The following is a 23,113-nucleotide window of genomic DNA, read 5'->3' as shown; positions in this document are numbered from 1 at the left end:
ACGCGATACTTATTATATCGTGTATTTCAAAAAGAAAAAATAATACTTTTTATTTGCATATTTTGCTTTTAATTATTTATAAATAAATTGGCAATAAAATGAAATTAAGCTGAAAGTTATAGAGCTAATGTCTCTTTGGTCGAAGTATTAAGATATTATGAAATGAAGTATATTTAATGTCAATGTCACTATTGTAGACAGACGAAAGGTTATTATATTGTTATTTATTCTATTTATTTATTATTATTATTTATATTTTTTGTCTGCCTTATGACTAATAACATTAATCATACTTTAATTGAAATTATTACAGCCGTGCCGTGTTGATCTAAAGGAACACTGCCTTTTCAGTTTGTAATAATAAATATTATAATACAGCACGTACTCCAAAATTGTATGATTCAGTATTCAGTCATGTCTACTGAAAATTTAAGTGTTCTGAGTGATATAGCACCACCGTTTCGACCGTATGTACAAAACATATATCAGGATTTGGAACTTGGTAAGCAATTCTATTTAAATATATTATTACATTTATTGTTCTTGATAATACCAAATCGTAATGACATTTTATTTCAATATACAGGATTATGTAAAACTAAGGTGGATTTGGAGAGGATGGGATGCTCAGACGAGAACGAAACCCAGTTTCGAATAGTCCTCCCATATTGTTCAAAAAAATTAAAATGGGATGTTATATTTGATGCTTCCGTGCCTTGGTTTGCTCCTGACTTTAAATTTGACGACGAGTCCTTCCTCAACAATGCCGATGATGAATGCATTCTGCAACATATCCCCAGCCTACTGAAATGGGATGCAAATGATCCCAAATCACTCAGTCATGTTATATCAGAAATGATCAATTTGTACAAACTTCACCAGGTAACATTTTCTTAGTATTCTATATGATAGCTTAATATGAATATTGTATCTAAAACTGAATTGCAGCTGTTTCTGCAAATATTGCTTTATTTATATTGCTTATAAATTTTTTATGCAGATATAATATGTTATATTCAATTGCACAATTTTCCTAGATAAAGAAATTGGGTGAAGACGAAAGTTCCCGAGCATATTTTGAATACAGTGCATTATTGGGCAATGCACTGACCACTAAGCAAGACATTGAAGTTTGGGTCACGGGACATTTAGTTGAATTCCTAATTAAACTTAAAGTTGACACTTCGAGATTACCTGAGTTATACAATGAAGGGTATTGTCTTATCTTCCACTTCCTTTTGAAATACACAACAAAATATTTTTTCTATAACATTTTAGGTATTAATATTTTGCTTTGTTTTCTATGCATATGTTTATTACAAATTATTCATTCTTACTTTTAGTTCTATTTATTCGTATATTCTCATTTGCTCATATTCTTTCAGAATTGCTCAAAATCCTGGAATAGATACTGCTCTTCTACTGGTCCGATATCCCAATTCTACAAATGCAGAACTTATTTTGTCACCATTCCTGACTAAAGTACTTGGAAACATAACTTTACCTATGTAAGAATATTAAACCTGATTTAATAATTTTAGCATAAACTGTAATTCTCATTTCTGTAATAAAGTTCAAAAACTAATTATTAAAAATATATTTCCAGGATGCACCAGTCAGGAGTTTTAATGGACTATGTTCCAATGGTCACTGAACTTCTCAATAACAAGGTATAATAACGAATTTAAAATTTAAATAAAATCAATACAAATAATACTTTATTTAACTTAAAGATGTTTACATTTTAACAGATTCAAGACATCCTAACCAATGACAGGTTAAAGCGTGAACTATTGGCACAACTTATTGTGAAATATGAAGGTGCAGTGCTAGAGCATGATGCCAATAGTGCTGCTTTCCTCTTTGAAATGAATGATTTTCATTGGATTTTGCAAATAGACATAGGTAAGTAATATATATATATACACTAAGTAGTAAAGAATTGGTGGGCTGGTTTAAGGTAGAAAAACATTGGGAGGTTTTTGTTCAGCATTATAACAAGTGGAACTTACTTTTAAATAAATACAACTATGAAAAATCTGAAAAATTTCTGGGATTCCACCCTTGGACCCCTAATAGAGGCAGAGCTTCAGCCACAATGGTATCACTGCCTTACATCATTTATTTATTTACTAATTATAATATAATCTTATTGTGTTCTATATTTCAAAGGATGTTTTGATTTTAGGTATCAGATTTCCCGAAAATCTGCCAGTTTTGACATTAAGATCTGTATACCACAATAACAAAGGCAAGCCAAAGTTCAAAGTGCTAACAGCATGCCCATACAGTAATTTTGAAATGTACATTGAACAACAAGTACAGATTTTTAAAAATGAATGCAAAGGATTTTCTTCAAGCAATCAACTTGTTAATTTAGAATCATAAGAAGATGACATAGAAATCCCAACTACCAGCAAATAAAAGCAATTATTATTGATAATTTATTACAAAAAAGTAGGTATTCAACAATTGTCATGACAATGACTTGGATTAGATTACTTAAAGTGCATTCATGTCGCATATTTTCAAAAGTTGGTACTACTACCATACTACTTATGAAGGATTCAATTTAATATTACTTACGATTATTATACGAAGCAGTTTAATATTACTTACCAGTAATCACGAAGGAAGACAATTTCCTAGTATGTATACAGATGTAGATTTAACCTCGAAAATATATTAATGTCTTAGGAAATCTTCCATAACACATTTTTTATTATAAATAAATCTTAAATAATCATGTCATGTTTTATTTACGAAAACCGCAGATCGGCACAACGATTTCAATTTGACGCATGTGATATCTGTGATACATATGAAAATGTGTGTATGTGAAAAGCCATAATCAGATTGTCGTCAACCCTTTCTGCTAAGCAGTTAAGCCCTAGTCTCTTCTGAAAATCAAACTGGTTTAGGCGTCGCTGTGGCACGTTATAATTACTTTCTAAGACGCATGTAACTGAAAAAATCTCAGAAGCGTGCTTTAGGAGCAGTCTTGTTTTTCAGTCTTACTGCTTCTGAATCAATTTATAATTTCAAATCAATCAAAAATTTAAATACTATTTTGTTTTGCTATTGTGCATCTTAAAAAATAGCACCAGTTGATATCAGACAAACACTTGAAAATATATTTACATATTTTTTTGTAGTAACCCCCTAGTAAGTGGTCATGAAGAGTGTTGATACATACACTATCAGGAATTTAAATTTAAAATATTTGGGCTAACCTAACTAGACTAAGATACGATATTAACAGAAAGGGTAATTGAAAGTTTAAAAACAGGTTTTCACTATTTTATTGGTTGTTATATTAAACTACTGTATTACAGTTAACATAATTATCGATATGGTATTCAGAATGCAACTGCTGCTTGACTCATGCAATTCTAATTAAAAAATGAATACTAATTACTTTCAAATAATGCTAAGTTTTTGTAAAACAATTTTTTAAATGATAATACTAACAATACAATGGCATAATTTACATTAAATAATTAAAATCACAAAGAGTTTCTGCAGTGACAATTTTTGTCGACGGAAGAACCCCACATCAACTTCCTTTTGGATTTTAATACAAAAACAAAATGTAGTCTAATTTTGAATGAACATGTTCTATATGTATGAACTAAATTAGTTAGTTAACTTTGTGGTTTCTTTCTCCCCAATCAGTTCATAGCGATACCTCATGTACATAACTCTCATCCTGTCCCAGACATTATCAATAGAGTCGAGAGCCGGCCTGACATCAAGTAAAGCAAACTGAAACTTATTGTCAACTTCCCCACCATCATAATAATCAATGACATAGCGAACATCTTTGCCACATCTATCAACAATCCAGTCGTGGCGATCAAATGGCAGCTCATATCTGGAAATAAAAAAGTTTTATTAGTTCCTTCATTCAGTTCAATGTATATTAGCTTCTGAACAAACTCTGATAATTATGAAACTAAAAGGAAGCAAAGAACAAATAACAAAGACAAATTTGTATTAATCAGTTAATAATAATGTGTAACAATTAATACATAGAACATCCTTTAATATTGTTGGTTAAGGTATTCAAAATTATTTTTCTACATACTGAACATAAAACTTACTTATTAAAACTGAAATATGAAATGTAATTTACTTGAAAGAATAATTAGTATTAGGTGACTATCAACTCACCCAAGCCAAGATCGAATTCTAGCTCTTGGACTATATTGTGTAGCCTTCCCTCCAAAACTTTTGAGCCTAGGATGTCCACATTCTTTTGCATGCAATGCTTCCCATTTCAAGACTTCCTGCCATGCCTGATATTGATTATAAATATGTTTATTACATTATAGTATTACATTGCACAATAATAAAAGATTCAAATGTCATCATACACTTGGTATAAAAAAGTGCCCAATCATTATAGTTTTAAAAATTACAATTTACATAAATCATTATCCTCATTGGTTTTACTAGTTTGTTAGATGAAATAACAAACATCCTGTTCAAAATAGCATGAATACACTATATAAAAAGTTTTCATTTATGTATGTATCATTCAAATTACTACAGAAAAAAGACATACTTGCTCATTATTGGCATTGTGTATACGAATAATGTCTTCCATGTCCTTTTGCTTGATATCTTCATCCTTCCATCGCCAGCCCTTGCGAAGCATAGCATTCCAGAACATTTGCTGGCTTGGGTACACCCAGAACTCTGTGGAGCCATCAGGCATTGCACGTGGTATGGATGACACTTGGCGTTGAGTAGGCAAGGTGAAAGGCTGGTCTGGTGCTGGCTGTTGGTTTGCTGGTGGCATCTAAAACAATGTTTTTTCATATTATACAAGTAGCAAATGACCTGATGGAAAGTGATGATCAAAACTCATGGATACATATAATCAACCCAAGATAACATTGGAGTCTGAAGAAAGTCAGCTATATAGTTACTGCCGAGGTCTAATTTGGAATGTCTCATCTACATCACACACTTTAGCACAAAAGGTTGATTTTATTCAGCAGAATTTATTGATGTGGTGATCTCTATGTAGTTGAACCAAAAACAGATCTGTAATACTTTAATTTCTAAGGTATAATATTTATTATAAGATTGCATAATTTTGCAACAGATTTAAGTTTCATTTAAAATAATGAAAGTAGTTGTTGGGTATGTAATTGCAGTATAGCTGATATTATGTGGCCCCTGTTGCCCAATTGAAAAAATATAGTTAAACCTAGAGAACAGACAGAGACTAGGATTCTATATATATGTGTATATAAGTTGCTACCTTTTATGACTAGAACTCTACGTAAACAATAACTTAATATAACCAAAGTTTTATACGAACCATGTTATAGGGATTGATAGTGTTATCATGTTGCACAGGACATTCTGATGGTGGAGTTTTAACTTCATTGCTCTTGGCGTCTTTGTTATGCATGGGGCATTCAGGTGGAGGACTCGAGTCATTTTTTACAGTTTTTATGTTCACAGCTTCTGCAGAAACTTTATTACCCATCTTAGCTTAATAATTTTAAACCTTACGTAAGCTGACAAGGTTAACCAAAAACATAAACCATTTTACACCTGAAAATTAATATATTGGTGTTTTATACTATAAACACAATTTAAAATGCACATAAATACATGTTAGTTTCTTAGATGTAATTTTTTTACCATGACAAAAACGCAATAATTTTAGCACAATTTTAGGAGTTTGACGGGAGTAGGTATGGGATGAGTCGATGAGTAGAGTAGTGTTGTACTACTATTAGTCGATAAGTAGGAATACAACGATGTGTCGAATGTCGATAATACCGGAATCCATGATTCGATATTTATATTGAAAAATTAAAATATTTTATACAGTGATATAGCACAAGTCGGCGAATAATATCAAAATAAATAATTCACAACACAGTATCTGAGCCCCCCGATACAAAGAATTACTTTTTAATATATATTTGGAGCAGACCTAGCTAGAAATAGAAATACTACCGATCAATACAATCAAAAGCCCTCCCCTGGAGGGATGGAATCATGAATATGGTCAAAGAGTATAGTAGTCCATAAAATGGTATCCAAAGAATTATTGTAAATGATATTTATAAGTCTCAGAGTAATAAGTAATATTTACTCTGACATGATGCAAGTTACGTATAAGAGTCGAGGCAAATTTTTAGTCAAAGGCTGGAAAATAACACCAATTTACAATAATTACATTTAAATAATAAACTGTTTACATTACATCAAAATATTTTTTTAAAAGTAATCTGTATAGGTTACTATACTCTTTGAAAGTAGTCATACCATATTAATGACAAAAATACTGCGTAATGTGGAACGTATTCACATGCAAAGGCAAACGTATTTTTAGTTTTCCGTCCTATTCGCACAAATAACATGGAGGTACGGCTGTGATTGAAACGATACCTATTTTAGTGTTTGTCTTTGTTTACGTGTCGAAATCAACGAACGAGATATTTTCCGATCTTGAAGCGTAAATATTAACACAGTTTATGGAATTTCTTCAATGAATACTTTGTTCCGAAGTTTTACTTGGAACTAATCGTGAAAAGCGATTGAAATGAACAACGGAGACGTCGGAGGATCTAGAGGCAGGGGCCGCGGTTGGCAACCCGAAAAACCACCTCGGGAACTTCGGCGGCCGAAGAACATAGCTGAGGATGTAAAAGGTAACTAACTCGTAATTTACACATCGACTGATACTTTCTGAATTAATTTACGTTTCGGTCGGTGTCGCTACGTCATACACTGCGCTCATCAAATCTTCAGGTGAAAGTATTGAAGATTTTCATTTGTGATGACGTCGGCGTTGTTTGACAGAAAGCAGCCGGTCGTGCGCCGAATTCGAGTAGTGATTAGTAATGAGAGCTATAGAAATTTTAGTAACTTAAAACTAACGGCGTTAATGTAACCTATCTTTATGTATGTATTTATATATTACTAAATTGATATTAATTTTTAAACTACTCTTTTTGTTTACATAAATGCTTGCTATATCAAATGTATTAAAGTATTACCAAATTTAAAAGGCTATTTCAACTATTTTTTTTTACAGTTGAGCCTCCGAAATCAAATCTATCTGCAGATGCCAAGGAATGGTATCCACCAAATTATGTTCAACAGAATATAACATACCCAACTGATCCTGTTCCATACCGCTTGCCTCGTTTCTCGGTTCAGGATCGTCTTCGGCAAGCGCAAGATCAGAGTCCTTATAATTTTGAGGACATGTCATATTCTTTGGAAGAATCAGAAAATGCAGATTTAAGAGTAAGTAAAATTTATGATACATATTAATTTCTAAAATTATTGATATATTATTATATATTTTCATATTCATGTGAAGTGTAGATGAACTTTTTATTTTTCTTTCTTAGAAGTATTTTATATTTTATTTCACTATATTATTATGGAATATAGCATATATTTATTGCAACTTTTTTCATTTTAAAATATTTTAATTATGTTTTATACATATAAAGTTATAGTTTTGCAAAGATGAGGTCAAGGATCAGAGCATATTTTTAGCATGGGAAGAACTTGCATACATATATAAAACACAGTTTATTACTATTATTAAGTCTCATTTACTTCTATTTATTATTGTATATTTCTGGTTATTTGCTTAGTTAAATTATATTTGATTGATAATAAAATTATTTTAATAATGAAGCTAAATAAGTGTAAATCCTTTTGTATATTATTCACACATTATTATTTTGTTATTATTAAAATGATTTATACTTTCAATAACATAAATTATAAAATTGTTTTAACAGGAGAACATTGGTCACTTGATTACTGTGATGTGTGAGATAACATTTGATCCCGGCAAGTTTGACACTCTGTGTGGCCCGCTTGTGGATTCATTTGCCTCCACTCTGCATGATGCTAACTACACCAGGCCACTTGTGGAAGCTATTGTTAATCAGGTATTGTAGAAATCTATTTTGAGAATGTTGCATGCATAAATTGCTGTTTCTTTTTGTTTGGCTGTTGTAAAGTTATTTCTATACTATTTAAGTATGGTGCATGTAGTAATATTATCTATTTTGAAAAATATTTTAAAGTAATTTTAAAAATATGGATGAATGTTGCCTTTTTTACCCTGCCTTAAATAATGAATGTTTAATGAGTTTGAACACATTTTAATAGTTGTTAAATTTTTAGTCAATTGGCGAATCTAACTTCCGGTACAATGGTGCACGCCTGTGCTCTATGTACGACTCTGTGGCCTCTCCAGAGGAATCTACTTTCCGCGCATGCCTTCTTGAGCGTTGCTCCGCTGAAGAAAACAAGATCATTACAGGCATCGAGACATCTGAGGAGAATATGCGTGGATTTGCTATGTTCCTCGCTGAGATATACACTCAACTAGAAGATAGTCAGGTAAGGACAATGCATACATCTGTATATAGATTGGTTTAATGTGGAGGTTATGCCCGTCTATTAATAAATTTTTATGAATGTAAGATTTTCATATCTATGTGATGATAATTTGTTTCTTTTTAGTTTAGTTAAATAACAAACTGTAAAAACATAATTGTTCTCTTTTTTGAGAACAGTAAATAATTTTGCTTGTTTGTTTACATATTATCTTTTTCTTATACTCTGTTTTATTGTACTGTTCTTCACAGTGTGGAATAATTGTTCTTTACATAAGGAATTTGTATCTTTTAGGGTGGAAGAATCAAATCTCTTGGTGAGAGCCTATGTAAAGTGTTGCTCCATTTGTTGGACACTGACAAGGAAGTTAACATCAAAGCAGTCTGCCAATTGCTCAAAGTAAGAATTCTTAATACATATCATTTGTTTTCAGTAATTTGTGATTTTAAAGTGTATTGCTCTTGCAGGATTTTTTTTTGTCACTTTAAATAATTGGATGTAGTTTACTGATTTTTCTATCACACTATGAAATGTATTTACTTAAATCTAAATTAAAGCTGTTAAAAATAAAATTATACTCTGTAAATTTGCATAAGGGCCATTTTCTTGTTACATGAGTTAATAACTGAGTCTGTGTTTTACTCACATGTGTCACTTAATCCTATGTAGTCTATTTGCATACCATACCACATGTGTGTGACTCACATAACAGGCAAAGTATCTATGAAATAATGCATCTGCACCAGTAATACAGTGATAGGAAAAGGCTCTTAATAATAAGGAAAAGGTTAGGTTACTTTGCTAACAGATTTATATAGCCTTTATATTATTTTACCTCAAATTTGTTTCATAAAAAAAATATGACCGTAGTGGTGTAACAAGTACACAATATGTTTCTGCTTTGCAAGAATATTGGCACAACTCAAAAAAGATAATTTTCCAGGGGAGCCAGTTTAAAATTAAACAATGTTTTTGTTTCGAGATATTTTTAATAAATGAAATTAAAATACGGGTATGAGTAGCATAGGCATATGTAACCACAGTACAGATAGACCTTAAAATAGGATATATTTAAATTAGGTTAAATTGTACCTTTAACGGAAAAAAGAATTTTGAGTTGTGCTGTTATTCTTGCAAAGCAGCGATGCGTGTATTGCAACGAATTGTCGTTTGGTCCAGCTGTCGGGCATAGCGCTGGACGCGGACTGCCCGGCGGGCATGCACGCGGCGTTCGAGCGGCTGAAGCGGCGCGCGCAGCTGGCGTGCGTGCGCGCGGTGGTGGAGCTGCGCGCCGCGCGCTGGGGGCTCGCCGACCCCGAGCCGCGCCGCCGCGCGCCCGCCGCGCCCGCGCCGCCGCCGCAGCAGTACCACACGCAAGTGCAGCAGCCCGGATATGGTGAGCTCTATGCTGTCTTTTGTTGAAAGTCGTACCACACGCAAGTGCAGCAGCCCGGATATGGTGAGCTCTATGCTGTCTTTTGTTGAAAGTCGTACCACACACAAGTGCAGCAGCCCGGATATGGTGAGCTCTATGCTGTCTTTTGTTGAAAGTCGTACCACACGCAAGTGCAGCAGCCCGGATATGGTGAGCTCTATGCTGTCTTTTGTTGAAAGTCGTACCACACGCAAGTGCAGCAGCCCGGATATGGTGAGCTCTATGCTGTCTTTTGTTGAAAGTCGTACCACACACAAGTGCAGCAGCCCGGATATGGTGAGCTCTATGCTGTCTTTTGTTGAAAGTCGTACCACACGCAAGTGCAGCAGCCCGGATATGGTGAGCTCTATGCTGTCTTTTGTTGAAAGTCGTACCACACGCAAGTGCAGCAGCCCGGATATGGTGAGCTCTATGCTGTCTTTTGTTGAAAGTCGTACCACACGCAAGTGCAGCAGCCCGGATATGGTGAGCTCTATGCTGTCTTTTGTTGAAAGTCGTACCACACACAAGTGCAGCAGCCCGGATATGGTGAGCTCTATGCTGTCTTTTGTTGAAAGTCGTACCACACGCAAGTGCAGCAGCCCGGATATGGTGAGCTCTATGCTGTCTTTTGTTGAAAGTCGTACCACACACAAGTGCAGCAGCCCGGATATGGTGAGCTCTATGCTGTCTTTTGTTGAAAGTCGTACCACACGCAAGTGCAGCAGCCCGGATATGGTGAGCTCTATGCTGTCTTTTGTTGAAAGTCGTACCACACACAAGTGCAGCAGCCCGGATATGGTGAGCTCTATGCTGTCTTTTGTTGAAAGTCGTACCACACGCAAGTGCAGCAGCCCGGATATGGTGAGCTCTATGCTGTCTTTTGTTGAAAGTCGTACCACACGCAAGTGCAGCAGCCCGGATATGGTGAGCTCTATGCTGTCTTTTGTTGAAAGTCGTACCACACGCAAGTGCAGCAGCCCGGATATGGTGAGCTCTATGCTGTCTTTTGTTGAAAGTCGTACCACACGCAAGTGCAGCAGCCCGGATATGGTGAGCTATTTGCTGTTGTTTGTTGAAAGTCGCAACATATGCCTGACCTCTAGCGGGGAGCCCCCAAACACTAGCTAAAAAAAAGGTCAGAACCAAACAATCTGTGATATGTGTATAAATTAAGGAAAAAGAAGGTCGCCGGAATCATACGTATTTATCGCCGTATAAGTCTATGATCCACTTGTAATTTTGTAAAATCATAGCAACTTTTTACACTGGGCCTCCTACAGCCTTTGTCCGCCACTTTGGCTGACGCTACTACCTGGTTATGGTAAGATTTATTATTATGGTAAGAGTTATACTATTACTTATATCTTTGGTAAATAGTCACCATGCACCAATCTAATACATAAAATATTGTTGCAATCAAAAGATATACTAAGTTGCCTGCATTCTAAGTAATAACATTATTGTCTTAGGAAGTGGGTATTTGTGTAATCTTTATTGCATATATGACATGGAATTCCAGTGTGGGAAGGCTCAAGGAATTGTGTTTATTTATTTCATACTAGCTGACCCGGCAAACTTTGTACTGCCTCAAAATCTATTTATCAAATATATTTCCTAAATAATATAGCCTATGTTACTCGTGGATAATGTAGCTTTCGAATGGTGAAAGAATTTTTAAAATCGGCCCAATAGTTTTTGAGCCTATTCATTACAACCAAACAAACAAAGTTTTCCTCTTTATAATATTAGTGTATATTTATATGTGTCTGTATATCTATTTGCAATGCTGAGTCTTGGTGAGAATTCTATGAATATTAATATTGCATTATTTAATATTAAGGAAAACATACCATTCCCTTTTACACAGAATATTTTATGTTTTCTTATAGAAAATTATTCGCTCAATTATTGCAAAAACTTGATATGGTAAAGTAACTTATCAAATCTGTAAACACTAGCCTAATTACTACGATTAAAGAAACTAGTAGCAGTTAAAATGTCCATTGAGAGGGTCACCAAACAAATTCAATAAGCTGTTTCTCGTGTCACAGTGTTAGTTACCGTACTCCTCCGAAACGGCTTTACCGATTTTCACCAAATTTAATATGCTTATTCAGTAGGTCTGAGTATAGGCTACTATCTATTTTTCATACCCCTAAGTGATAAGGGTTGTTCACCCTTAACATTTTTTTATTTATATGGCATCACAACGTTTGCCGCGTCAGCTAGTAAATAAATGAATAATGAACGAAATATATTTCGAACAGCAATAAACGGCGAATTGGAGCCGGTGCTGACGCCGGAGGGCGGCTACCTGGCGGACGGGCACTCGCTCACGGCGGAGGAGTGCGCCTTCCTGCAGAGCAACCTGCCCGCCGGCAAGGCCGCCGCCATCGACGACGACATCCTGTGAGTATACCGATGCCATACATTAGTAAACATTACTCACTCCTAACAAGATAATGTTACCAGTTTTGACCATTGAAATTGTCACTGTCATCTATTTTCATGTTTGAAAAATATTAAAAAAATGTAGCTTTTAGATCATTTACGAATGAAACGAAATTTCTTCGCATTTTTTCTTCGATTTCGTGTTTTTGCACCAGTTTACTGCACATGTCGGCATTGTTCCGCGTAAATTACACCGTGACAGCCATTAAACGGCTGACACATTTGTCAGCAATTTAAGCCATTTAATGGCTTCCTTCAATTACAAGGCGGTGAGATATCTATACTTATTTATGAGCGATGGGCAATCGTTCCGTGACAACTGATGGTAGGCAACCAAACCACCAAATCTGGTTATAGGTATGGCAATCCAAGTTTATCTCAGTCAGAAAATCTTCGGCAGAATATTTTTAATAAAAATGAAATTTGGTACTAAAATTGATCTTATTTTGATGTATCATACAAATAAATATAAAGGTAGTAAAATAGATTAGGAAAGAAATAATTTTATTTATAAATAAATATTAACATTGAAGACACCTTTGCTATTATAATTTAATAATTATGATTACAGCGACGAATTGGAAAACGACTCTTGGGACACTGGAATGGACGCGGAAATGCAGGCTGGCTTTCTGGAATTTCTCAAGATATCTAATCAGATCAAACGATAACCACCCCTGTAGGTAACAGAAGCAATGCTTGATAAATAATAGATTGTCTTCTATGTTAGAACAATGGTGAAAAACTATGAAAAAAATGTATAAAATTTAAAAAACCCACAAAAAGATTTATCAGTGCAAGACCTATTTTTAATCACTCTAGAATGATTATGTTCTCATGATATAAAGTGTGTAATGGAACTTGTGTACTAGAAGTGGTTAGGTTAGTTGCCTGAATGTGGATAGTACCTCTGTCGTGCACACTACAATTATCCGTTCCCCTTAACTTTGTAAGCTAATACTTTTATATTAACAACTGTACAATACTACTGCGTTTAAAACATTTAAAGCCATCCGATAATAATATCTATAATCTATAGTCTTATGGAGTGGTTACATATTTACATACGAGTTATAAGGTGGTCGAATCGATTGATTTTATTTCTTAGCTTTTTCTGTAAGTTCAATGAAGTTAATGTATGTGTTTTTTAGTTATGGAATTATTTGTAATGTTTGCTTATTTGTCTGTTTGTTCTTCCGAAATATATTTGTTCTATATAAAATCAATTATAAAAGGTAATAAGGGTAGAATGTAACGGAATTTCCAATTTAATATTCGTTTTCAACTTCAAAAAAGAAACAAATATGATAATGAATATTTACTATTGTTGTACTTGCTCAATTGATTTTAAAATTAATTTAGTATCGTAAAATGAAAACATACGTCAGTTATAATATGTAATGTGCTCATCATTATAACAATGGCAATATTTTTGTGCAATTAACGCAACTATAAATAAATGCAACTTATATGAAATAACAGTAAATGCTGTTAACATGGAGCATGAGTTGTGGCAAAATGATAATAATGGCGATAGCATTATTACTCTATTTTTTAATAATTCATGACAATAAATACGAATGTCATAACAAGTCGTTTAGGGTTATATTAATAACATCTAAAATTTGTCGAAATCTATTCAATATTCCTGTGAAATAATAATTTTTCTTTGGGAACTTGGCTGAGACATTACCATGTGTCTAGATATAAAATAAACATAATTCCAGAATATTTCAATTGGGCATTAATTACCTAAAATCCGATTTCAAAATTTAATTTTGCAATATTCATCATTATAATAGTTCCTGTCCATCCCTGGGGACGTACAGAGGACCCTTTATTTTACCAAAGTTCAGATTTGTTATGCAACGTTTTATGACCCGCCCTGTGCATAATAGTACGGTGTTTAATAAACAATACATTAATATCAAGAATTCATTTTAAAATATTCATTAAAATATACCGGTGGATCATAAAAAATTAAGGGAAAGGTTAAAAAAAATATAAAATTTCCCAAGTACTTTATTTTATATAAAATTATATCGTTATCATAAACGATGTTGTTATGACACGTATCCTAAAGTAATAAACCTCATAGCGATAAGATGTTAAACATATAATTTGAATATAATTAAACCTTATAAAATTTACGTAAAACACTTTTTTGGTAAAATAATAACTATAACATCAGTTCAATAGTAAGACTTATTGATAATGATTTGTTTTTTTCTTTTTTTATAAAGAATGAATTTTGTAAGTACTACAATAATACCCGGTGTTGTTAATCGTTTCGAATGATTGAAACCTTCAAATCTAATATACAGAATGGTAAAAGACGATTGAATTTATAATGACTACTTAATATTACATTCCGTAATAACCTTAAATTCATCAAAATAGTTCTGCATTTAATACTTCCATTAAACTCGTGCTTACTTGTGCATAATATTAGAGCTAACTTGACCATTGAGTATGTGAACCAGTTTTACTGTTAATGTCTTAAATGTTCAAAAATACTCTTATAGGATAAAATTCTGTGTCCATAATTTTCTTGTATTTTGGTTATGTCTATCCATTATATTAAATGTTATAATTATCGTTAAGCTTTATGTCTTCGAAGTCTGATATAGTGATTAGATTGTAAAAAATCGCTTTTCTAAATGCAACAAAATTTGAAGTTTTAATTTAATTTTATGGCATCCTTCAAAAATATCTGCTCATTATTTTACATCACATGTCAATGATAATGATGCCAAAATTGAATCACGACAAAATGACAATTTCTCGCAAATAAAATATATATTACAAAATAAAATAATAATAGATTACAAGTGGACTGTAGACACACTTTCGCTAATCTAATAAATAAAAAACAATTTTTGATATTTATGCAATATTGGATTTATTTATTTTGAAACGATTAGGTGAATGTTTATAATATTCCATTGTATTTTTGTTGCATATTATGAATGTTATAAGAATAAATGGATATTTTAATAAAAGTCATTTAAATAAACAAGTGTTTGAATTATAGAATTGATACACAACAAAAATGCTAATTATGTATAAATAATAAATGAATTATCTTTTACACATGTCAAACCATTGTTAAGGTTGAATTATCTGAAAACAATCGAAGAAGAAGTGAATGTGATGAAAGCTCCGGAGATTTAAAAAAACGTGCTTCATGTTTATACATCGGGCAATACTTTGTAGGGATTAAGTATTCCATTAGGGTCCATAGTTCGCTTTAGTTCCCGCATCAACTGCAGGGCTGACGCGTCTTTGCTATAATGAATGAATTGTGGCTTTCGGAAACCCACACCATGCTCCGCACTTATAGACCCATTTAACTTTGCTACTTGTTCAAAGATGTATGGTTCTAGCAACGAATATATTTCTTTTGAATATTGTGGTACTGTCACGTTTATGTGGATGTTTCCATCACCTGTAATGTGATAATAAGTTAAGTAATTGAATTGTCATCAGATATTAGAAATATATTTGTTTCTTAATGCAAGTCGGATTAAGGAATGTAATACTAGAATTAATGTGTGTACTATAAACATTTCTCTTCATAAATTTATTACATTCGGTCTTACCTATATGCCCATAGCCGTACACATTTCTTACTTTATCTCCTAGTTTTTTCCTCAGCGATAACACAATGTCGTAATAGTTTGTTAAAGGTATCGATACATCGTACTTGAACACGTAACCGTCAAGAAGACCTGCGCCCGCTATACTTTCGCGGAGATGCCAAATATTCTGTAAATTTATATGATTATCTCTAGTCTTTATGAAACTTTTAGCTTATATTACGTAATTATAGGTTCATGATTACTTTAAAAAGTACATGTGAGTACCGTATAGAAGATGTATAATTATTCCTACGTTCAAGTCCCGTCCGTCACGTCCTAGCAGACAAGAGTAATGTAGACAAGAGTAAATTTTCTTAAATTTGTCGGTGATAAAAAGGCTCTCCTATATTTAGCTGGCGCGAAAATCCCCACAAAATTCCGTAAAATATATTTCGCCTATGCTAAGTACTTATCTATTATATTTTTACCAATGCGTAAGCTACTAATATCAAAGTACTGAATTTATTCGTGGAGTGTTCAACTTCAACGCATTAAGGATAACCTGTTAAGCTTTAAAAATCGTAGTCATGATTTTAACATCATCAACTATAAATGTACCGATGTAAAAGGTAAGCCGATGTACGGTATAAATATTAAAAAAAAAAACAAGCAATAGGCGTTCTACCTTCATTTTAGCAGGCTCTGACGTGATAGTTCCATCTATTATGAGGCCACTCTCCATTTCTTTCGATAGGAACCGTGTTAGTTTTTCATTATCATGGTTTTCATCACTGCCATGAGTTTCTACCAGCACGTAGAACGGATAATCTGATATTGGGTTCCTGATTTGTAGAAAAATGTAGGATTAAAAATACTCTTGCATTTTGTTTATTGGACATTACTATTTGTTTTGCAAATATCTATCATATTGTTTATAAGTATATTTAACAAGACCTTCTTCATACTAAATTGATAAAATGTATTGCGCAATTTGATAACTCTTTATGATATGCAGTACAAATATAAATAAATAAGTCAACGTATCATTGATACCGTTTAGGTAAATAGCTATAACATAATTTTGTTTAATTTGATAAGAAAAGAAACTTACGGAATTTTTAAATTTTCAACAGTTGATTTAATTGCACAGTTGTCGGCCATTTCAAATGCAGATAATATTTCGCCCAAAGATGATTTTGCGCTTTTGTACAGTTGAAGAACATTTTCAAAGCTCTTTAAACCTAAAATAAACAGATTAAGTCCTTAATAAAAAGTGATAATCTTGCCCGAAAGCTATGCAACGTACGTTAAATTAAATTTAAAACCTATTGTGGATCCTTAACTTTAAAATCAATGTAGAAATATAGAGAACTTTACAGCTTATTTAGTTGCTCTACTAAGCTTGTAAAGGTTTAAAAAAAATTAGGTACCTTAAGGTTTTATCCTTACCAAAGAATCCAAGCGAAACAGCTTTAGGTAATGATGGACAGCTAATGGCGACCTTAGTGACCACCCCGAGAGTGCCTTCTGACCCTATGAATAAATGTTTTAAATGGTAACCCGTATTGTCCTTTTTAAGCGTACGAAGACAGTCTATTATAGTGCCATCTGCTTTCACCTAAAACATAATTTGCTTATGTTAAGCGTTGTCATATAGTGGATTTAAAAATAAATAGGTAATACTTGTACGCTAATTTTATAATACCCTTTTTACATCAGAATTTGGCTTTTAAAAACAGTTCAGAAAATGTCCGAAGATATAAGATCGCAAAATTAGGAAATATTAGATAGATAAGTAGGGAGGTACATACTGCTTCGACTCCCATAACGCATCCATGGAGGTTCCCATAGCGAAGTAGCCTCAGTCCACCGGCATTCGTGCTAACATTGCCACCAATATGGCAGGACCCTTTTGCTCCAAGATCGATAGGCATTATCAAACCACGTTCCCGCACATAGTCATCAAGGGTTTCTAAAATGCATCCAGCTTCGCACACTAAGGCGCCTAAAATTACCAATATTAATAAGGTGTCTCATTAAAATTTCAAATCATTTTTCATATCAACCTCGTTTCGTCGCGCACCGCCTCACAGTATAATGTATGATTTTTCGTTATGTACTAATTTACCGTAAATCTTTTAAGAGTAAAATATAAAGCTTGGTTTGAATCTGAAGAAATACACTGGAAAATTAATAAAGAAATAATAAAAAATACTTAAGTATATTATATCGTTCTCACAATAGATATTCCTTCCTATGATAGTGTTAAAATCGGTCAAGAAGGCCCAACCTACATACATATAAAAAAAACATTACCCTCCACAGATTGGTGAAAAGGTACCTTGTCTAGCTAGGCGTAATAACCGTGTTGTGTAATTGCAGATAACATATAAGCTATATTTTTTTATTACAATAAATAACAAAAACATATGTAGCTGCGTAGTGTTTTCTTACCTGATAGCTCATCTAAAGTATTTATCTTGTTCATGAGCGCTAGATTGACCACGATCTCGTCGAATACAGGGACGGATCCCCCAACAAGCCCAGTGTTCCCGCCTTGTGGACATACTGCCAATCTTTTCTCGTTGCAGTACGCTAGAATTTTTGACACTTCCTCGGTACTTTTCGGTTTTAAAATCAATTTGGATTGTCCTGAAAATATTTAGATAAGGGTGATATCTGTGGAGTTACATTATTTAAAAAATATAGATCACGATCGTACACACGTACTACTTTTAGCAGACGGTCTAAATTAATATTGATTCAATTTTAAACTGGTAGAAATCTTATGGTCCTTCTACAGCGACTTCTGGGTAACAGATGTACAGTACAGTAGTGCCTGAAAGTTGTGATGGTGATGGGGTCGCGCCAACTCTATCCACTAGGGTAGCAAACTAACAACTGTCGAACAGAGAGACCCCTGTAACATACAAACAGGACAGCAAGAAGGTTTTTAAATATACTTACCATACTAATATTGTTTAAACACTAATTAACATACCAATTAGCTTACCATTATTTTATAAAAACGTACCTCTACAGTTTTTAATCCAATCTATATTAAATGGGAGGACTTCTGATTCTTCTGTTAATACTTGCCCTTCTTTAAATATTGATTTAAAATAATTAATATCCTCTTGTTGTAAGGGAGAGAAATGTTTTCTTTTGATCCCGTATTTCTCCTATAGTGGAGCGAGAATTATAAAACGGAAATCAATATCGCAATTCGTAATATGAATATTACACTAAAATTATAGATAATTATATAGTAAATAAAGTTGACAAAAATAAAGGAATGCAAGCAAATAAAAAGGCAAATAATGAAAAGCTTCGCCTAAGATCTACAACCAAAGAGTATAGTAATCTACAACTTCTAACGGCCACCGGTTACTGTATTTAGAAATTATCTACACAACAATCTAACTGTGCTATAATTTAGACACAGGTGATGTATTTTTTTAACAAGAAATAATGCAATAATTCAAACTAAAATACTACTTATTACAAATTTGTATGTACGAAATGTATAAAACTAGGTCTCACCGAAGATAGCTGTGGTAGGGCACTTGACGCATAATATCTAATTTGACCCAGAATATTACTCTTGTTAACGAGTGTAAACAGCATCGAAAGTGATTTTGACATAGCAAAAGATTAGCAAAAATAGTTTGCTAATATTAGGTATACACTTCACGATATCTTTCTATTCACGAATCTATTTTGTGTATTCTGTCCAACGCAACCAACTATGAACGTAACTCAGTTAAAACTGCTATTTGTATGATAGAAATGAGTTCTCTGATTGGAGAAATAAAATGACGACGTGATAACATTATAAGTAATTCTGAACGGTTTTAGATACTTGTTCAGATGTTTTATTATGTGTTCGTCAATGTTACATAAGACGTAGTATTTCATGAAATGATCGGTTAGCCCACGCAAGATTTATTGTGGTTTACATTAAAAATAAATACTGTTTCACATTATATTTTATTTTGTTGAGAATAACTAATGAGATAGATCATGCTGTTCACTCTATTTTCAAGGTTCGACAATCGACATCTAATTGATCTAATTTCTGAAGTTAACTACTCGATTAAGTACAAAATCGAATGAAAGTAAAACGATTAAAATAACGCTGATCCAAAAGATTGTATCTACTTTTGACTTTTATTCAGGCTTGCCAACTGTACAAACTACAAGTACGAGATTCTGGCCTTTCGTATGAGGTACGAGGACACCAGGTTACTATACTCTTTGGAGGACACTATCATCCTCGTACAAATATGTACGAGATTTTAATATAAAGGAATATAGTATAGTTCGCGCCAAACTGCTAGTCCGCTCTGAAGTTGTTGCGCGCAGGTGTAGTCATACAATTTGCTATGGCGACGCGATTTATTTCTACATTGAGAGCAGACTAGTACTTTTACGCGGACTATATAAATTTCGAAAGAAATTAGCGGAATGTTTAAGACAAATACGTATTTCAGTGATTGTTTAGTCCTGGTGCTTTTTTTCATTGATACACCTATACAAATTTTATTTTTCGCTGATATATACACATTTCAGAGATTTCGTCACCTATATACCATCTTTCCGGAAGCGTACGAGGTTTTAAAGGCAAATTAAGAGATTTTATTTTATTTATATACGAGAAAAAAATCTATAGTTGGCAACCCTGCTTTTGTTTGTGTCACATCATTAATTCATTCACTTCACTACTATAATAAAACTTATAATATAAACTAACCTCCACGTGTTTTCATCATTTTCAACAAAAGACAAAATAAATCATTATAAAATCTATAATGGTTAAATTAAAGGTAAAAAAGAACAAAAAGAAGAATGTCCAGTCGCAAGAAGTTGCAAAGGAAGATAATGTGGTGATTTTGCCTCCAGTACGAATGTCCGATGAACCCGTGGCGAAAAGGGTAAGATCTTTTTATAATTCCGTGCTTAAATAATCTTTCTATATAAGTATAAAGATGGCATGATTCTTCGTGGTAAGATTGCAACGGTGTGGGTGTGTCTATTCCCGTCATATAACATTAGTGTTCGCGCTATGAACTTAGACTCAAAGACCTGAAGTAGGACTCTTATCATATATTTTGTTTTTGAGCGAGATTCTCGGACTTCAGACCCAGCAATAGTAACCTATTTATCAGTCTAGACTGCATGTTATTTATATCCCCAACAGTAAAACTGAATTAGTCTATATTTTATGTACTTTACAGATAAAATGGATCAATAGACAGAGAGTACTTGTATTTGCTGCTCGTGGTATTAACCACCGACATCGACACTTAATGGAAGATCTAAAAAAACTGATGCCTCATCATAAATCTGAGTCAAAAATGGAAAGAAGTAAAAACCTTTATGTGGTGAATGAGATAAGTGAAATGAAGAACTGCAATAAATGCATCCTCTTCGAAGGAAGGAAGATGAGGGATTTGTACCTCTGGATGTCCAATGTTCCAAATGGACCTAGTGCTAAATTTTTGGTTGAAAATAGTATGTTATTTGTTATTTTACACTAGTAGTCCTAAGGTGTACTAAAATCTGTGACTTACCTCAGTATGTGTACAATGTGTTTGTAGTATGTGTACAATGGACAGTAGTTACCACTTACCATCATCATCATCGTTATTCTAACTGCATCTTAATTTGTATTTCATTTGTTATTTTATTAAGCCATTTAAATTTTCCTTACATTTCCAAGTACATGTTTGATAATTTTTTTATTTATTTTATTGATCTAATTAGACCGGCCGAGTCCACTTACACTAACTAGACAGATCTAACATACAGACAACTCACAGAACTAAGGCAAATGATTACACCATTACAAATCAAACTTTATAATGATTGGAATAATTATATAGTTCATTTTAAATTCCAGTTTACACTATGGGAGAGTTAAAGATGACAGGAAATTGTTTGAGAGGGTCAAGACCACTACTATCTTTTGATCCAATGTTCACTAAGGACCCACATTACTGTCTTTTGAAGGAACTGCTTATTCAAATATTTGGAGTGCCCAAGCATCATCCTAAAAGTCAGCCCTTCTTTGACCATGTATATACATTTATGATTTTGGACAACAGGATTTGGTTTAGAAACTACCAAATATTATCTGAAGATGGTGCATTGGCTGAAATCGGACCCAGATTTGTATTGAATCCTGTAAGTTCCATTATGTTCTATTATGTGTGTCAGTCATAAATTCATTCATATTAATATTTCTATAAATTGAGATATAAATTATGTGTATTTTGATAAAAAGTAAATTTTTAAATTTGCAAACAGGTTACATATTAATTTTTGACTACTTATTTCAATCTTGTTTGTTTGCAGGTAAAGATATTTTCTGGTTCTTTTGGGGGGGCAACATTATGGGAAAATCCAAAATATGTAAGTCCAGCTAAACTGAGACAAGTATACTCTAAAAAGGCTGGCAGCAAATATGAAAGAAGAATTGAAAAGAAGGCTATGAATGAGGCAACTAAACCTGAGACGGGTTATCCAGATATAGAAGGATCAGATTTCTTTAAGGGTGACCCATTGGAAAAAGCTCAAGATGTAGTCACTAATGGTTGGTAGAAGAAACTCTTTTATTGATAAAATATATCTCCATCTCTCATATACTGCTATGGCTTGAGATTCATGTGATATGCTTTAGTATTAATTTTATATTATTATAAATTTTAAACTGTATAATATTTTACTTCACAGATGAAATTAAAGAAGAAATAGTTGAAGAGGATAGTGAAATTGAGAGTCAACCAGTAACTAAGAAGAAAAAGACTAGCAAACCCAACATGGCCATTAGGAGGAAGCAACTCAAAGCTAAGAGCAAGGCCATATCAGATAAAATAAAAAAGAGAAAACTGATAACAAAAAGAAAAGTTGCAAAAAAATAGATTTTTATCTAATAAAATGTAATTTGTACCATTGATATTTTTATTCAACCTTTTTTCTACTATATAATGTTATTTATATGCCATGCACTAGCTTGTGCAGATTGGTAAGATTCATACACCTTCGCCCCGGGTCTCCAAACACAGTTGCTAATAAAAAAGGTTTCAGAACCAAACAATCTATGAAATGTGTATCAGTTAGCAAAAAAAAAAACTCATCATATCACAGGCGAACTTTTTACACTGGGGGCCTCTATTGAACTTTTCGCCCCGAGTCTCCGACGACCTTTATTAGTCTACCACTACCTTTTCAGATTCAAAATTATAAGGTGTAGGTATTCCAATAT

At 33.2% G+C, this 23,113-nt stretch overlaps 5 protein-coding genes across 5 annotated transcripts; 3 read left to right on the top strand and 2 right to left on the bottom strand.

Annotated features, from left to right (window-relative positions):
* Window positions 1-202: 202 nt before the first annotated feature.
* LOC140751109 (BRISC and BRCA1-A complex member 2) lies at window positions 203-2,746 on the top strand. Its single transcript, XM_073084971.1, has 7 exons — window positions 203-502; window positions 587-882; window positions 1,038-1,213; window positions 1,386-1,508; window positions 1,607-1,670; window positions 1,752-1,905; window positions 2,189-2,746. The coding sequence occupies exons 1-7, from the start codon at window positions 397-399 to the stop codon at window positions 2,386-2,388; spliced, it is 1,119 nt and encodes a 372-aa protein (XP_072941072.1). The 5' UTR covers window positions 203-396; the 3' UTR covers window positions 2,389-2,746.
* A 540-nt stretch (window positions 2,747-3,286) lies between these two features.
* Window positions 3,287-5,744, bottom strand: Cchl (Cytochrome c heme lyase). Its single transcript, XM_073084973.1, has 5 exons — window positions 5,662-5,744; window positions 5,333-5,571; window positions 4,568-4,804; window positions 4,174-4,298; window positions 3,287-3,874 (listed from the first exon to the last, which is right to left on the bottom strand). Exons 2-5 carry the CDS (start codon window positions 5,501-5,503, stop codon window positions 3,637-3,639), a joined length of 771 nt encoding a protein of 256 aa, XP_072941074.1. The 5' UTR covers window positions 5,504-5,571; window positions 5,662-5,744; the 3' UTR covers window positions 3,287-3,636.
* Window positions 5,745-6,353: 609 nt separating this feature from the next.
* On the top strand, window positions 6,354-14,976 carry Paip1 (Poly(A) binding protein interacting protein 1). Its single transcript, XM_073084757.1, has 8 exons — window positions 6,354-6,680; window positions 7,067-7,281; window positions 7,791-7,943; window positions 8,182-8,400; window positions 8,692-8,796; window positions 9,577-9,793; window positions 12,082-12,223; window positions 12,837-14,976. The coding sequence occupies exons 1-8, from the start codon at window positions 6,572-6,574 to the stop codon at window positions 12,934-12,936; spliced, it is 1,260 nt and encodes a 419-aa protein (XP_072940858.1). The 5' UTR covers window positions 6,354-6,571; the 3' UTR covers window positions 12,937-14,976.
* Window positions 14,977-15,315: 339 nt separating this feature from the next.
* D2hgdh (D-2-hydroxyglutaric acid dehydrogenase) lies at window positions 15,316-19,953 on the bottom strand. Its single transcript, XM_073084756.1, has 9 exons — window positions 19,390-19,953; window positions 18,881-19,028; window positions 18,301-18,498; window positions 17,658-17,851; window positions 17,296-17,464; window positions 16,958-17,087; window positions 16,532-16,688; window positions 15,868-16,033; window positions 15,316-15,713 (listed from the first exon to the last, which is right to left on the bottom strand). Exons 1-9 carry the CDS (start codon window positions 19,489-19,491, stop codon window positions 15,457-15,459), a joined length of 1,521 nt encoding a protein of 506 aa, XP_072940857.1. The 5' UTR covers window positions 19,492-19,953; the 3' UTR covers window positions 15,316-15,456.
* Window positions 19,954-20,545: 592 nt separating this feature from the next.
* Window positions 20,546-22,797, top strand: LOC140750983 (ribosome biogenesis protein BRX1 homolog). Its single transcript, XM_073084758.1, has 5 exons — window positions 20,546-20,780; window positions 21,084-21,360; window positions 21,749-22,032; window positions 22,204-22,441; window positions 22,582-22,797. The coding sequence occupies exons 1-5, from the start codon at window positions 20,658-20,660 to the stop codon at window positions 22,767-22,769; spliced, it is 1,110 nt and encodes a 369-aa protein (XP_072940859.1). The 5' UTR covers window positions 20,546-20,657; the 3' UTR covers window positions 22,770-22,797.
* The last annotated feature ends 316 nt before the right edge of the window (window positions 22,798-23,113 follow it).

This window comes from Epargyreus clarus, unplaced genomic scaffold (assembly GCF_041222505.1).
Source record: "Epargyreus clarus isolate Ecla_fem2 unplaced genomic scaffold, WU_Ecla_fem_2.2 ptg000021l, whole genome shotgun sequence".
Taxonomy (NCBI): Eukaryota; Metazoa; Arthropoda; class Insecta; order Lepidoptera; family Hesperiidae; genus Epargyreus; species Epargyreus clarus.
This window is presented reverse-complemented; position numbering and strand designations above follow the sequence as displayed.